This window comes from Drosophila navojoa, chromosome 2 (assembly GCF_054131105.1).
Source record: "Drosophila navojoa isolate 15081-1374.11 chromosome 2, UAZ_NAV_1.0, whole genome shotgun sequence".
Lineage (NCBI taxonomy): Eukaryota > Metazoa > Arthropoda > Insecta > Diptera > Drosophilidae > Drosophila > Drosophila navojoa.
In genome coordinates this window covers 26,235,516-26,250,345 of record NC_142890.1, presented here as the reverse complement: position 1 = coordinate 26,250,345, position 14,830 = coordinate 26,235,516, and the positions used below count along the sequence as shown (strand labels likewise).

The following is a 14,830-nucleotide window of genomic DNA, read 5'->3' as shown; positions in this document are numbered from 1 at the left end:
ACCAAAAATTGTCATTTTTTGGTACTGCCAACCTGATAGAAAGCATTCTGTCGATAACTTAAACATGCAAGCTTGTAACGCCATCGCTTAATGTGTATATGAAATTTCCTTGTGTGTGTAATTGCGTGACAGCAAAAGTTCTGTGAAAAAAATTGTACTTTAATTTATTTTCCAAACTCTACAAATTACCAAATGGGCTCACGCAACGAGTGTCGCATTTATGTTGGCAATTTGCCACCAGATATTCGAACCAAGGATATACAGGACCTTTTCCACAAGTTCGGCAAAGTCACATTTGTCGATCTAAAGAATCGGCGTGGTCCGCCATTTGCATTTGTCGAGTTCGAAGACGCGCGGTAAGTAATGAAAGCAAATTTCTGCAAAAGAAGCGGCAATAATCAGGAGTTCCTTATTAAATTTGGTGACCAACAGCGATGCTGACGATGCCGTTAAGGCTCGTGATGGATATGACTATGACGGCTATAGGCTGCGAGTTGAGTTTCCTCGCGGCGGAGGTCCGGGAAGCTATCGCGGCAACAATCGCAACGATCGCAGTCGTGATGGCGGCGGTCGCATGGGTGGTCGTGGTCCCCCAGCTAAACGCTCACAGTACCGCGTCATGGTTACTGGTTTGCCTGGATCAGGCTCGTGGCAGGACCTGAAGGATCATATGCGTGAGGCCGGTGATGTTTGCTTTGCCGATACATACAAAGACGGCTCTGGCGTCGTGGAGTTCTTACGCCACGAGGATATGAAATATGCCATTAAGAAGTTGGATGATTCACGTTTTCGTTCACATGAGGTAAATAAATCAATCGCTTTGTGTGATTAATGCATTGCATATTATACTAAATTATGGATGACTTTTAGGGAGAGGTGGCCTATATACGAGTACGTGAGGATAGTGGAGATAATGACCGTGGCGGCGGTGGTGGTGGTGGCGGCGGCAGCCGTGAATATCGCGATAGGTAAGTTAAATGCTGATATTTAAAAAATGCTGAGTGCAGCTAAATATTTTGATTACTGGGAAAATGGTACAGACATTAATAATATTAATCTCCAATAAATATTAAATTTTCAGATCACGTTCGCGCTCGTTTTCATCGCGCCCTCGTCGTCGTGGTACTCCAACATATTCGCCGGTGCGTCGCCAATCCTATTCCAGGTCTCGCTCACGCTCTAATTACTAAATTCTGCAATCATTATCCATTAATATTAATATTTCTTACGAGCAGGAAAATTTAGGAAAAGCAAGAAAATTATCAAGACCTCCCATACCCCACTAACTATCTATCTGTTTAGTTAAATTCTGTTGAGCCGATCAAACAGTTTCAATATCACGAAAAACAAAGAAACCCTTTTATCAAGACTCAAGCAATCCAAGTGCGAATCCAAAATTTAGGAACACTATGTACACTTGCTTTTCTCTTTATCCAAAAAGATTCTTTTAAATTATTAAATTCATACAAATACACATTTGACAAGTTAAGTTTTCGCAATAATTATAATTCAAGGAATTCGTCTTTTTACACATTCCTTGTTTTAAAATTGGTTTAATTTACAAAAACCTAATTTATTAGAATTTATCGTATTAAACTGAACAGCAACAGAAATATTAAGAACCCAACACTACTGAGAATAAATATATGTAAACAAAATCCAAGCATAAGCATTTGTATGGAGTAGTATACATTAACAAATTATTAATATTTCATTTTATTTTCTTCTCTTCCCCCTTTTGCGCGTTTATGTTTGGAGTGTAATGAGGATAATTGGAGAAGGAGGAGGATGATGAGGAAGGATAAGGATGAGGAGAAAGGATAATTTTGATGTTAATGATGGAGTGAAGTGTGAAGTGGAAAGGATAAAGATGATTTTGGATTAAATTAGAGGAGGCAGGCTATTCGGAAAGCGTGTTAATTATAAAATGGTATCAGGATACAAAAGGATTTGGATATTAGATATCATAAAAGGATTCGGACTTTAGGCATTTTCTTTTACCTATGCGAGAGAAGCACACTAGACAGAGAAAATCACTAGGACAACGTGGGATTCAGTTTTCCCACGATAAACATGGAAAAGATGATTTCGATTGTAACATCCTTTGCTTTCTACTCTTTGGAACCTGGTTAAAAACAGCGTTACATCTTTTGGGTTTGTGTGTGTTTCGAGTTGGATAAAATTTGGTGTGTTTGAGATATCTTTAAATATGTGGAAGTAAAAAAAACTAATGCGCATGGACAGGATATGCAAGGATATTGGAGATTTCGGAAACGCGTCCCTTCGTACTTCACTTCAGCATTCGTTTCGCATCGGATTAGGAATTTATATTCGCATTTTTCCACCTTTTGGATAACATTCACTCGCACCACGTTTCGTGGCCTTTTCGACCATATCAATGGATTTTCCGCATCATCCAACGTTGTCTTTCGCCCAACGCTGGATAGTGTCTGGTCCTTAAGATCTTCCTCTATCTTTCCTCTTGGTATGTTCGATTTAATCGATTTAGCTACTGTTTTTAGTTTATTTTCAGTTTACGTTTTTTACATAAACCAAATAATTTGATATTTAACACTTGCCTTTATTGATGTGTTGCTTATGGCAACTTCTTCAGGCACGTGCTGTATATAAAGGTGTACGTCTATGTCTAAATGTAATATGCAAAAATGCCAGAGAACTGTTGCCATATGCCTTATGTGTATTTGTTTGATTTTGTCCAACTTATAACTGAAACTGAAATCCAAGCTATAGCGTTAATCTTTTGCATGAGGTTTCTTAATATTCATGTGTGTATTTCATTTAAGATAGCGCTGAGAACCATCCAAAATCAAATGAAAAACTACTTAAATGAATTGGCAAATCATGTGTTCTCTATGCTTAAAATTCTAAACTTAAATATTTTCTACTTCTTCATAACTTTAAATTGAATAAGTAAATGGAATATTTTTGAAATTAAATAAACCAACTGGGAGACAATGCATACTGTGTTTTTAATCTGGGAGAAGCCTTTTAATCTTTCATAGAAGCATTCAAAAATAGAAATGAAAATTACAAAGAGTTAACAGAGTCAATCGTTAACATAATCTAAATAGTATCGTAATATATTTATCGAAATGAAACATATCGATATCAACCGCGCAAAAATCAAATACATCGACAACTGCAGCTCAGTCGCAAGCAAAACATCGAACGTGAAGGTTGTGGCGCGGCAGCCTTCGTCGGAACGCGCACAGTACAAAAACATTCGTTTTCTTGACGCGAGTCGCAACCATTAAACTACAACAATACACGAAAAGTATGTGGGGTAGCAGATTTTGAGCCAAAACCAAGAGTAATAATAAGTGATTAGTTTGCAAAACGGTTAGCAAAGTACCTGCGTTCCGCGCTCACTCTGTCAGTTGTCAATGCGCTTGTTGTGGCATTACAATAAATGCATTTACAATTGCCGCGGGCTTTTCAAATAGTACGCAAATATATATGCACCTTTATTTATACATATTTGTTTGTAAATGTGTGCGTGCGTGTGTGGGTGTGTGTGAACTTGTTATTAATAACGTAAAGTGCATTGGCGCTTGCCCAAGCAGCTGAGCGGCGCGCGCGACGTGTGGGCAGCCGGCAACACGGATGAGTGTCGAGTGGGCTTCCAAGTTGGAGGTGGATTCATCAACCGTTTGGGTATTCTGGAATTTGTTTGGCCTTCACTGGCATCGCGCGCGCTTGCCCCTCAGCACGCACAATAGCCGGCTTTTTATGGACAACCATTGATTAAATGATTTATGGCCAGTGCCGGAGAGAGACGATCGTGATCTTTTTATTACTCCATTCGCCGGGTTAATTGAGTTTATTATTTCCACTAAAATTTCAGGCTAACACATAAAAAGGAAAGTGAAGTTCGCTACAAATAGTGAGGATAAACAAATACCTACACACCTGCCAGCTATAAGGTGAGTATATCAAATTTAAAGATTATCTTAGATCTTCTGCGTGGAATGACACTTTTGTCGTGTTGTCGGTTGGTGCGGTTGTAGTATGTAACTCGATCTTGAAGATTTGTGGTTAGTTGGCGGCTGCTTGCATCCTTGCGGCATCAGAGGTATCGACAGAAACCGCCGGCACGTCTTACCTACCTGGTGTCGGTTGCTGACAGACTCTCCCTCTCGCTCTCCCCAGCCCGCCCTCTTGCAGCTTCCGTTGCGTGCGTGTGTGGCAATTTTCGTTGCATCGACCGACAGCGTCCCTAAAATGACCTGTGTGGCCACCAGGTCGCTGTGCTTTTCCGGCGTGTTAATCTTTTGTTGTTATGACGATGCTTATCGCGCCCAAAGCAAAGCCAAACTGTTTGTCATTGCGGCAGGTGCGTCGTAACTTTTCTTTTTGTTAACCCAATGCGGCAATGCCTCTGCCTCTGGTCCCGCCTCCGCCTTTGCCCCCTCTACGGAAATGTCAGAGTTCATTTGTGCGAATGATTGACGGGCAGCTGTCCCGAATGCGAACCCAAACCAAACTATGGGAACCCTTTTTCGAAAGTCAATGAGCCGCATCGCGTACGCAATTTATGTTAATTGTTCTTGTTTGTACTCTGCCGCACACTTCGGCAGGCTCGATCGGTAATCTAAAATCATTGGCAACAATAAGAGATTGGCAAATAGAAAGTAGTTGAAGTTTAAACAATGAATCAAATTCAAAAACGATAAAATGGGACAAGTTTCCTCAAGCCCAATATAAGGAAATAAAGTTAAGAGACTTTGCAAAATAGAACTGATATGCTTAAAAGTAGAAAATATAAATAAAGAGCAATCGTTTTCACTCGTACACTACTGATAAACAATATGTTGATATTAATAATAAGACATATTGAATATATAAACCTTATTTAAAAAAAAATATGCATTATAAGTATGTTGATATTAGTAATCTAATTTTTATAAAAGCTTAGAGCCTTAGAAGAAATCCTTAGAATCTACTCATATATGTATTTTAATAACTACTAGCTGAACAGACTATTGACTATCTAGTCATTGATATTGACTATCTAGTCAATATTTTAAAAAATATAAAGAGCATTTTAACTTCGTTCAAGTCTTTGCTAGAAGTTTCTCTATTCTTTTTGTTGCGCTTGTCGCTTTTCCCGTGGGTTAAAGAACAACGCATTTAATTACACATTTTTTAGTTTTGACTTTTCACGCTGCAAGTGACCCAACCATAACGAAAAAGTCAGGGAGAGCCCGCTGCAACCGACCCAGCCCCTCCCAGCTGTAGTCGACCCGGCACGGCCCCGACAGCCTGCCAACAGCTTTTCCGGCAATTCGACTGTCTGTAGTCAGCCGCAACAAGTTGTTTGGACACCGCCGAGCTGTCTAATTGTTTTGACTGCAAAAATTTTCTCCACACCATTTTCGGATGCTTTCGTTTCGTCTGAGAGCTATGGAACTGGTTTTGTAGCCTAGCCAGCATAAAACAGAGAATCCGCTCAGCCTTGCATTGACTGACTTTCGGCTTTTGGCAATAGCATTATTTGATGAATGGCCAACAGAGCTCTGCTTGGGATGGGCAATCAATCAGACTGTCCTCAGAACTGGGTGCCACACACACACTCACACACATAGCTAATTGGATAACAAGCTTGACAAGCGACGACCATTGTGTGTCTGCAACTGGCGCTCATTTGCATTTCCTATTAACCAGCTCCAGCTCCAGTTGCCTAGCCCCCAGCTCTGGCAGCCAGTCCAATACAAGCTCGACTCATTAGCAATAATAGCTAATGCTCATAGGGGTATCATTTGAATATAGTCGTAAAAAGCGCCACAAGCGATGTCAACGATGGACGCGTTTTAGGCGCCGTTTAATTGCGCCGCTCGCGTTTCTGACGCGTTTTTAACCGGTTGCACATTGTGCATAAATATTTAATAACACAAACAGCAACAGCAACAGCTTTTTATGTATATTTTAATAGCCAGTGTCAATTTACATATGTATGTCCGCACATATTAATATACTTTAGATGCAGAACTTGACAGCCACTAATTAGTTTGAATTCAATTTAAATATTAGTATTTTTCTCTTCCTCTAGCTTGCCTTTTTCTATTTTTGTTTAGTCAATTGATAAGGCTGTCAGGGGTCAGCTCGAGCGTCAGTTTAGTTTATTATTGGCACCTAAAATATATTTTGAGAGTATTTCGGCGCCACTTGCACGGCACATGTTTAAAATACAAGGTTAAAGTCTTTTAGCATACCCTGTAATGTGCTTTAGTCGCTCGCTAATTTTTTTTATCTTATTCTATTTATTTAATCAATTTATTTTTGCATGTTTTTTCCTTTTTTATAGCCTATAAAAAGTTCCTATCTTTTGTAATTTAGCTGATGAACTGGTTTTTAATAGCTATTTTATAGTTGTTTACTTAATTTATTTTAAATACTTTACTGATCCTATGATCTCTGATATCATACAGATCTCGTGGTAAAACTATTTTTAGTATGACATTGCTCAGATATAACTTAAGGCAAAGTATTCCTTGATATCGAATAGTTAAATCAAGCATTAATGAAAAACAGTGTTAAAAATTCATATTATGGCCCATTGATGACTTTTATGGGCCTACAAGAAATGCTGTTAATACAATCAGGCAATATTAATAGGGCTGTTAATGATTATTGTATTTTGTTTACGAGGCGCTGAAAACGCTATCGACAACAAATTGTAGGGCCTTTAGGTACTTAGCATGCAATTGCTGTGGCCCGACCAGTTCTGTGCTTGCCTAGCCGTAAGGCTAGTCCAATAAAGAGGATTAGGCCTGGCGATCTGTGGCTCGGCGGGGTAGATAGGTAGCCAGGTATATGCATATAATTATATACGCAAATGTGCGTAATTGCAGTGGCTATTAAAATAATTCAGCTCGTGCCGGCAATGAAACGCATCGTAATGGGCCTGACATCCGAGGAAGGGTAGCTGATTACTTCAACAACGTCCGCCTCGGGGGTATTAACATAATTTTGCTAATATTTTGAGCAAAAGAGCCCACATAATGCGCTTAGAAATATGAATAAAAGCGGCATTAGCCCGAATGACCACGCCAGCTGCTGCGAATTGCACAGGCACAGCAAGCCAACAAAGGCTCACACTGGGATGGCTGAGATGCACTGTCTGCAACAACGGATTCGGATGCGGCCTCCAGCTGCATGATGAGCTGGGCTGAGCGAAAACGCGCCAATGCAACAGCCGCAGCAGCAACAGCAGCAGCAGTGGCGACGCCAACTGCACCAAAGTGGAAAATCCTGTCTGACAACATTAAACAAAAACAAAAAAAAAAACAAAAGTAGAAAAAGAAAAGGTAACAAGTAAGAAAACTCTAGTCGAGAGTGCTCGACTAGATACTACCCTGAACCAAAATAATAGAAAAGCACATTTAGTATGGTTCAAATTTCAATTTCGATGTATTTAAAAATATAAATTAAATAGAAAACTCATTTAATTAAATAAATAAAAATTTTGAAACAATTAAAAGAGATAATTCCGACACGCTCCGGGTTTGAGCCCGAGACCTTGTGATCAAGCGCCGCGCTTTCTACCTTGACGCCACCCTTCTGTTTTAATTTTCAATGTCAAAACTGAAATAGATTCACTGCTACAGCGCCATCTACCAAATCTAAGTCAAACTAACTGCTGATGTGACTTTAAGAATGTGCAAGAACAACCAAACTAATAAAAATGTTAAAATTTCAATTTCGATTTTTGAAAAAATATAAGAGAAATTTAATCACAAATATATAAAAGTTTTGAAGCAATTAAAAGAAAACTACAATACGCCCAGCAGGATTTGAACCGGGGACCTCGCGATCGAGCGCCGCGCCCTCTACCATGACGCCACTCCTCTGTTCTCATTTGCAATGTCAAAGCTGAAATAGATTCACTGATGCAACGCCATCTAGCAGAACTAAACGAAACTAACTGCTGATGTGATTCAAAGAATGTGCTAGAAGATGTTTGAATGTATGTGTGCACACGTATTGGAAAACTGCTGTTGCTGCAGCACGTGCGTTTGTTAATTGGCCAAACATTTTGTTATTTTTTAACGTCGATTGACTAAACCGAATTTAATGAAAGTTTCAGCATATGATCTACATATTCTATTGAATATTTGGCATTTAAAAGAAAACATCAAATCAAATCATTCACAATTAGCTATACTAGAATCTGACCTTCACTGGGGATTCTGGTGAATTTGGAGCCGGTATCCAAAATATAACAAAAACCGAAATTGTATAAAATGCATTGGAATATACTTTTAAAATTTGGAGACTATAGCTCTAAAAATGTAGGAGTTATAAATTTATAACCTATTGCTCTTGGGTTGCGCTGCAGTGTTGGCAATATTATGAGAACTTATTTGTTGAATAATTTAATTTCTAGACGTACGATCGTAATGAAACTTACAGAACGTAATCATGATGTTTAAATGTATGTGCATACCGAAGCACAAGTCTCTAGTATTTGATATACGACTTTTACAAAGATGAGGGTGAGGGGGTGGATTTAGGGGTGGGGGGTAAATTTTAACAAAAACCGAAATTGTCTAAAATACATATTAATATACATTTTAAATTTGGAGACTCTAGCTTGAAAGATGTAAGAGATATAATTATTTAAGTGATCTTCGATAAGGTTTTTTATCGATAAAAAACTATCGGAATGAGTTATCGTTTTTTAGTGAAAAACTCGATATGCGCGCTGTTTTTACGGACATTTTAAAAAAAAGTTGAAGTCTCTAGCTCTTATATCTTCTGAAATCGACGCGTTCAAACATACGGACGGACGGACGGACGGACGGACGGACGGACGGACGGACGGACGGACGGACGGACGGACAGACAGACGGACAGGGCTAAATCGACTCAGCTCGTCGCCCTGATCAAGAATATATATACTTTGTGGGGTCTGCCACGCCTCCTTCTGCCTGTTACATACATTTTAACAAAACCATTATACCCTGATTTCCCATTTTCAATGGGTTCAGGGTATAAAAAAAACGCACACAAAACACATAATAAGCGTGAAAAAAGCAAAATGAGAGCAAACCAGAGCCAGCCAGACCCAGTCTGGGCTGGCCAGGCGGTGTCGGGCAGGGCCAGGATTAAAAAGGCAATGAAAAGCGAATGCGGCTAGAGAACAACAACAAATTACGTACAATGTACAAACTGTTATATCTACTATTCAGAAAGATTGCCCACGGCAAGCGGACTGAAGGCCCGCGTCTGACAAAGAGTTATCCAGGATTATTTTCTAGTATTTATATTTTTATATTTTCTTATTTAATATTCACTTCAATTTTTGTAAATATTTACGTAGTGCATCTCAATTAAGCGCTATATTAAACTATTATTGCTTAACTTGATTTGAGTTCCAGTTTCCAAAAACCAGATTTCAGCTTTTGTATAAATATTTAACAAACAGCGTTTTTGAGATTGTTGAGAAATGATTATGTACATAAAATATAAAATATATTTCGATTTTAAATTGACTTCAATAAAAAAATACATGTGTTTAATTATTAATTAACACTCGTTAAATATATTTTAGGACTTAAACATTTTTTCAATAATGTTTAGCTCACATTTTTAATCTATATTTTAAAGTATAATGCTCCCAAGTCTACTATTTAAAATAATTTATGTTTCCGTTATTCAAAACATAAATTTCTCTCGAAAATCTTCGAGTAATTTTGAATAATTTCGTTTTAGGCGCTGCAAATTGCAAACTGAAATTATTGAAAAAAGAATGAACGAAATAAACTACTTGAGCCATAGAGCCATAATTTTGCACTGACAAAGTGCTGCTGTCAAAAGTCGGTTCATACAATTCCCAGAAATATTTTCAATTAACATTTGGCGAGGTAAGCTTCTTCAATGAACCTTTCATCCGGCACGCTTTGCCTCGGCCTCAGTTCAACGTAGCGCAATATATTTGGAGTCATTAATCACGGCGCCCGCAATCTCCAGTTCATTTAGCAACATCAACACATAGTGCATACATACATACATATATGTATATAGATATATGTATGTATATATTCTGATAGTTGGCGTCGCTGCTTTTCAACACATGCATTTCGTGCTGAATGTGCACATTTCTCATTTGTTTTGCCCAAATCACAGAAAATTAAGGTAAATAATTTTCCATAAATATACGGAACGAAAGCATTTGCTCTGCAGTTGAAATCATAGTTGCAAAAATTTGTATATATTTTTTATAGGCACATGAATTGTTCATTGTTAATTGCTAGCCAATAGACTTTTATGGATGTTTTGTATTTATTTTTCCTGCAATGAGTCAGTGTTTCAATTGTTGAGGAAACTTACATTAATAATAAATAATATTTGTGGACTTGTATAAGCTGCTTAACTTATTTATATGCAATAATTAAAATGTCACTAATCTTGATTATGCTGCTCAGCAGGCCATTAATATTATCTATTTCCAATAACCATTAAATTTGATTGTATTACAATAAATCATATGCAGCAACAATAACAACAAAGCCTCTTTTATATAAACAACGGCTATTAGGATAATTTTATTCTCCTATGATTGATTCTCTTATGCCTTATAAATGATGCCATTATGCTGTGAGCTGAAATATTTACTTTGTGCTGCTCTTTCTTCTTATATACATATATATATGTATGTGTATAACAGCATTTTTTCTTCATTCAGTTTTTTGTCAAGTCGGTTACAAATCGAATCGAATATGTCATTCGCCGTGCAGACGCAGAAACTATTTGGTCTTTGTGCAAGTTAAATAATAAGTGTGCCGGCATTTTGTCAAAGTCAAAAGCAGAAAAGGTAAAACATTTACTCATGTCATGTTACTTCCAAACACGCACGCATACACATCTATAGCCTCTATATGTCGTTGCATGTGTGGGAGTTGGACGGACCTGTCATTAGCAACAAATGGCAGGCTGTTGTTAACAAAAGGCCAGCAACCGCTGCTTACAGAAATGACAATTACTTTGGCCTCTGTGCTGTAAGTAATTTCACTGCTTTTCCTTTCGTTTACAAATATTGAATAATTAATTTAACATTGTGCTTTACTGCGCGCCAAACCCAGAAATCAATTAATAACCAGTTGCGAATCGTAATTGCAAATTGACACAATTGCTGGAATTGGCTCTGATTGTTATTTATGCGCAGATGCTGGCATTAAAGCAAAAGGTCTCATACTCTATATAATCATAAGAAGAGGAGAGACATGCTGAACATATGTATGTAATGTATAAACTATTATACATTACATTATAAATGTGTTTGCAATAATCCTAAGGCAAGTCTAGGATGTCTTACTTGGCTGAATATATATTCACATTACTTTTATTATTATTATATTATATTATATGCTTTAGTATACTGGATTATGCAACTGTCTTGATTAGAATTAGCAGACCAGCTTATCTAACTAATTGTAGTCTAGCTAGAAAAGTGAAGAGCATTTAAAAGTTTGAGCTTATATTATTATATTGTGTAATTTTTCGCTGTATTTTTTGTTTTCCAATTCATAGAATTATTAAAAGCTGTTATTTCCCTTGCCGAAATGTTTCGTCTAAATTATCAAGTATATACTCAAAGGCTATAGAGACTAGTAAGACAATTTTGATTTGTAATGAAAAACGAAAATGATTACAAAACATTTAAAATAACTCTCCCCCCTATCTCTTTCTTAAAAAAAAAAAAAACATTCACTCTCATTTATCTGTCATTTTAAAGAATTTGTTCGATTTTATATCTAGAGTAGAGTTTCTCGATAATATACGGAACAACTTAAATTCAAAAATGCATATGTAATTAGACGACATATTACATAGATATAATAAGAAGATATAATCAATATGTATTCTACGATTCATTTTTTATTATTTGAAAAATTTTTATTCATTTATTTTTATTAAAAAGTTCATACATAAGTAGAAGATGTCATTCAATGATTTTTTTCCATCACTACAAAACATGCATTAAGAGGACTTCCACATATATTGGATTAACTGTTAACTGCATTCCAAATGGTTAGCTCTAAATAGCTTTCAACTTTCTCACACCCATCGTATATAGAGTGTCACGCCCCAGTGGGGCGTAACTTTAGCCATTTGATTCCCAAGCCTGCACTCTAGCTATCGTCCCAGCCGTGCCCCTCATCCGCTGGGTCAGTGAAGCGTTAACTATAGCATTTTTGCCATTCCGTTTGTTTATTTGTTTGCATTGTTTATTTGACAGTATGAAATCATGCAATTACCTGTTCCGTAGTCATCGCCTTCTATTAATAAAACAGTGAGCCATTCAGCAATATCGTGTTGATATCTGCATCAGCTGATATAGGGGCTAGTTTTTGTGGGTTCGATGTGGCACAGAGTCAGAGATCGTTGACTTTGGAGGCTCTTATCGGCTGTAGGAAGTGAGAGCGGGTAGACTATATAGATAAAGCTGGCGGCATGATAAATGAACAGCTATCAATAATGAGAGGCTGCAGCAAGCACTCTCAATGCTGGCTTCAGTCTGAGTATTTACCTGCAATCAAAGCAGTTTATATATATATGTGTTTTTTTTTTTGTTTTTTTTACCTCGTGTTCGCTCTCTGTGTGCACTTCAAATGTTTGTTTACATGCCTGTCTGTGTGTTTGTCGAGCCAGCGAGAAACAAACAGCGCGACGAGCGAGCCACTCACTTTTCTATAGCTCACTTAAACTTATTTACAGTCGTTTATTTGTTTGTTAGCATAGGCAAACGCTGCGTATACGCAATGCGCTCATCTTATCAGCGATTCAACTAGACATTTGTTTCACTTTTTACTATAGGTTTTGATTCGATTGATTTTATCGAAGGACACTAACTGACTCGGCATTCACCCACTTTACCATCTGCATACGTATCGAACAATTTCCCCGCTTGACTTTTCCAATTTGCATATGCAATGAGCGCAGCTCGAGGCAAAGCTAAATGCAACTGTAATAAAGGTGTTAATGCTTACAGACTCTAAACAGCCGCAAAAGCAAACTAGGTTAAAGGCGAGTCGGGTCGGGCAAGGGTAGACATTGCGCATACGCAGCGTTGCACCTAAACCATAAAAAAAACAATTCAACACTGCTACCACTGCTGCCGCTGTTTGTTCAATAAAAGTTAAACGAGCTAGCAGCTTAACTAGGAAGAATTGTTGCAAAAATGAAGCCGCAACAGAAATACACTTTCTTTTTAACAAGATGGATATCAATATATTGTATGGTAAAATACGGCACAGCTGGATCACTTGATATGGACATTGATTGCATTTAAGATTACGACATAAAATATATTCTGTGCACAAGTTTTAATATCTTTAAAATTATTATTATTTTAGATTTAGATAAGCTCCAATCAATATATGGAAATTAAGGTTTTTATAATTATAATTGATAGCCTGTCTGTCAGTTAGCTTCATTTTGAAACAGATCTTACTTCCTCTATTCGTCCAAGTTTAGATACATACCTTTGGCTGTTTAGAGTTTTATTGCTTCATTCAATGCCTAGCAGGTGGCGCGAAAGTATCGCATAAATCTTGGCTCTCAGTCACAGCTAGAGCTCGAAACTCAATTAAAATACCAAGTTCAGAGCCTGCCAACGTGCGAAACTGACAGCTGACAGATGGAAATGGAGATGGATATGTAGATGGAGACGTTGGTGGAGCTGGGAGTGAAAAGCGCCTGTGTCGGGTCACGGACTCAACGTCAACATTTCACAGACTTCGTCACTCACTCGCTCATTCACTCACTCATTCACTTAGTCGCTCGCTCAGCCATTCGGTACAACTATCAATCATTCAAGACTTACATTGCTCATTTTTCAGCATTTCGTTTGCGGCAGGTGCAAAAGTGCAAAATTGACGATTCGAAATAAGCCAAAGTTCAAAAGTTTTGTCGCCCTCACTGACAGCCTGAACAGGGCACAGGATATTGCTAATTGTTATATTGATAGAACTCTCTCTGTTCGCTTGAAACTCGCCTCAAGTTTCACAGCAGGCACAACTCTTGCTTGCCAACACCTGTCAAATACAATATGCAGTTGCGTTACCTGTCGAAAGTCGACTGTCCGCTGTCCGCTATCAACTGTAAATACAGCGAGCCGCTTCTCTTTAATTATCTGAGCTCAAAAATATATTATTTAGATTCTTAGCGGCCAGAACGTATGCTTAACGAACTGATTTGATATAACTTAACTACTTTTGCTTTGATTCTATTTTATTATAAATCTTATAAGCTGCATATATCTAAAAATATCTAGAGTTTCTTATAACTATATTTATTTCAAGAATAAGTCAAGAGACTTGAGCTTTATTTTGTCTTTGTGTAAACTTAAAAACTTAAGCCTAATAACTCAACCAAGCTTTTACTTTAATTATTTGCAGATTTTGCTACATAGTTGAGGAACTTAAAGAAGGAAAACTCTAATTCAAGTAAGTAACAGTTAGCATAAGTCCCGTTATTGGCAGACAGGTGATTCTTTTTTATGAGTCTGTGACTTTTATGACTGAATAAATTAACTACATGAAATCCGTAAATGCCGCGGCGAATCCTAAAAAAAAGTCTGGGACAATCACAGAGGTTAACGAAACTTCTATTCCATTCCGGACAATTAAATGCAGTTTCGTTGGCTATTCGATTATTTCCATTTGGGTGAACTCTATGCGCTGAGGGGAGAGTTAAAGGAACTAACTTGAACTGTCACCTCGCTGTGATGTGCATTGGAGATGCCTTCAATTGATGTAAAAATCACGAACATGCATTTAATTCATTTGGCGCCTCGTCTGGCAAA

At 37.6% G+C, this 14,830-nt stretch overlaps 2 protein-coding genes across 7 annotated transcripts in view; both read left to right on the top strand.

The window, feature by feature from the left end:
* Positions 1-72: 72 nt before the first annotated feature.
* On the top strand, positions 73-1,669 carry SF2 (splicing factor 2). Its single transcript, XM_018100217.3, has 4 exons — positions 73-356; positions 433-802; positions 871-968; positions 1,082-1,669. The coding sequence occupies exons 1-4, from the start codon at positions 193-195 to the stop codon at positions 1,188-1,190; spliced, it is 741 nt and encodes a 246-aa protein (XP_017955706.1). The 5' UTR covers positions 73-192; the 3' UTR covers positions 1,191-1,669.
* A 1,485-nt stretch (positions 1,670-3,154) lies between these two features.
* Positions 3,155-14,830, top strand: part of Sulf1 (Extracellular sulfatase Sulf1) — a 40,557-nt gene continuing 28,881 nt past the window's right edge. The window contains exons 1-3 of one of the 6 annotated variants that reach the window (XM_018099497.3): positions 3,155-3,295; positions 3,866-3,944; positions 14,424-14,471. The gene's annotated coding sequence lies outside the window, so the exon portion shown is untranslated. Of the gene's footprint in view, positions 3,361-3,529; positions 3,676-3,865; positions 3,945-14,423; positions 14,476-14,830 lie in introns of those variants that run through there. The other 5 variants (XM_089259322.1, XM_089259320.1, XM_089259323.1 and 2 more) reach the window with 5 other exon arrangements.

Excerpts from the sequence above, each read along its gene's own strand:
- SF2 (XM_018100217.3), top strand. The coding sequence starts at position 193 with ATGGGCTCACGCAACGAGTGTCGCATTTATGTTGGCAATTTGCCACCA. Across the intron at positions 357-432 it reads GTCGAGTTCGAAGACGCGCG|CGATGCTGACGATGCCGTTA; the intron begins GTAAGTAATGAA and ends GGTGACCAACAG. Across the intron at positions 969-1,081 it reads AGCCGTGAATATCGCGATAG|ATCACGTTCGCGCTCGTTTT; the intron begins GTAAGTTAAATG and ends TTAAATTTTCAG.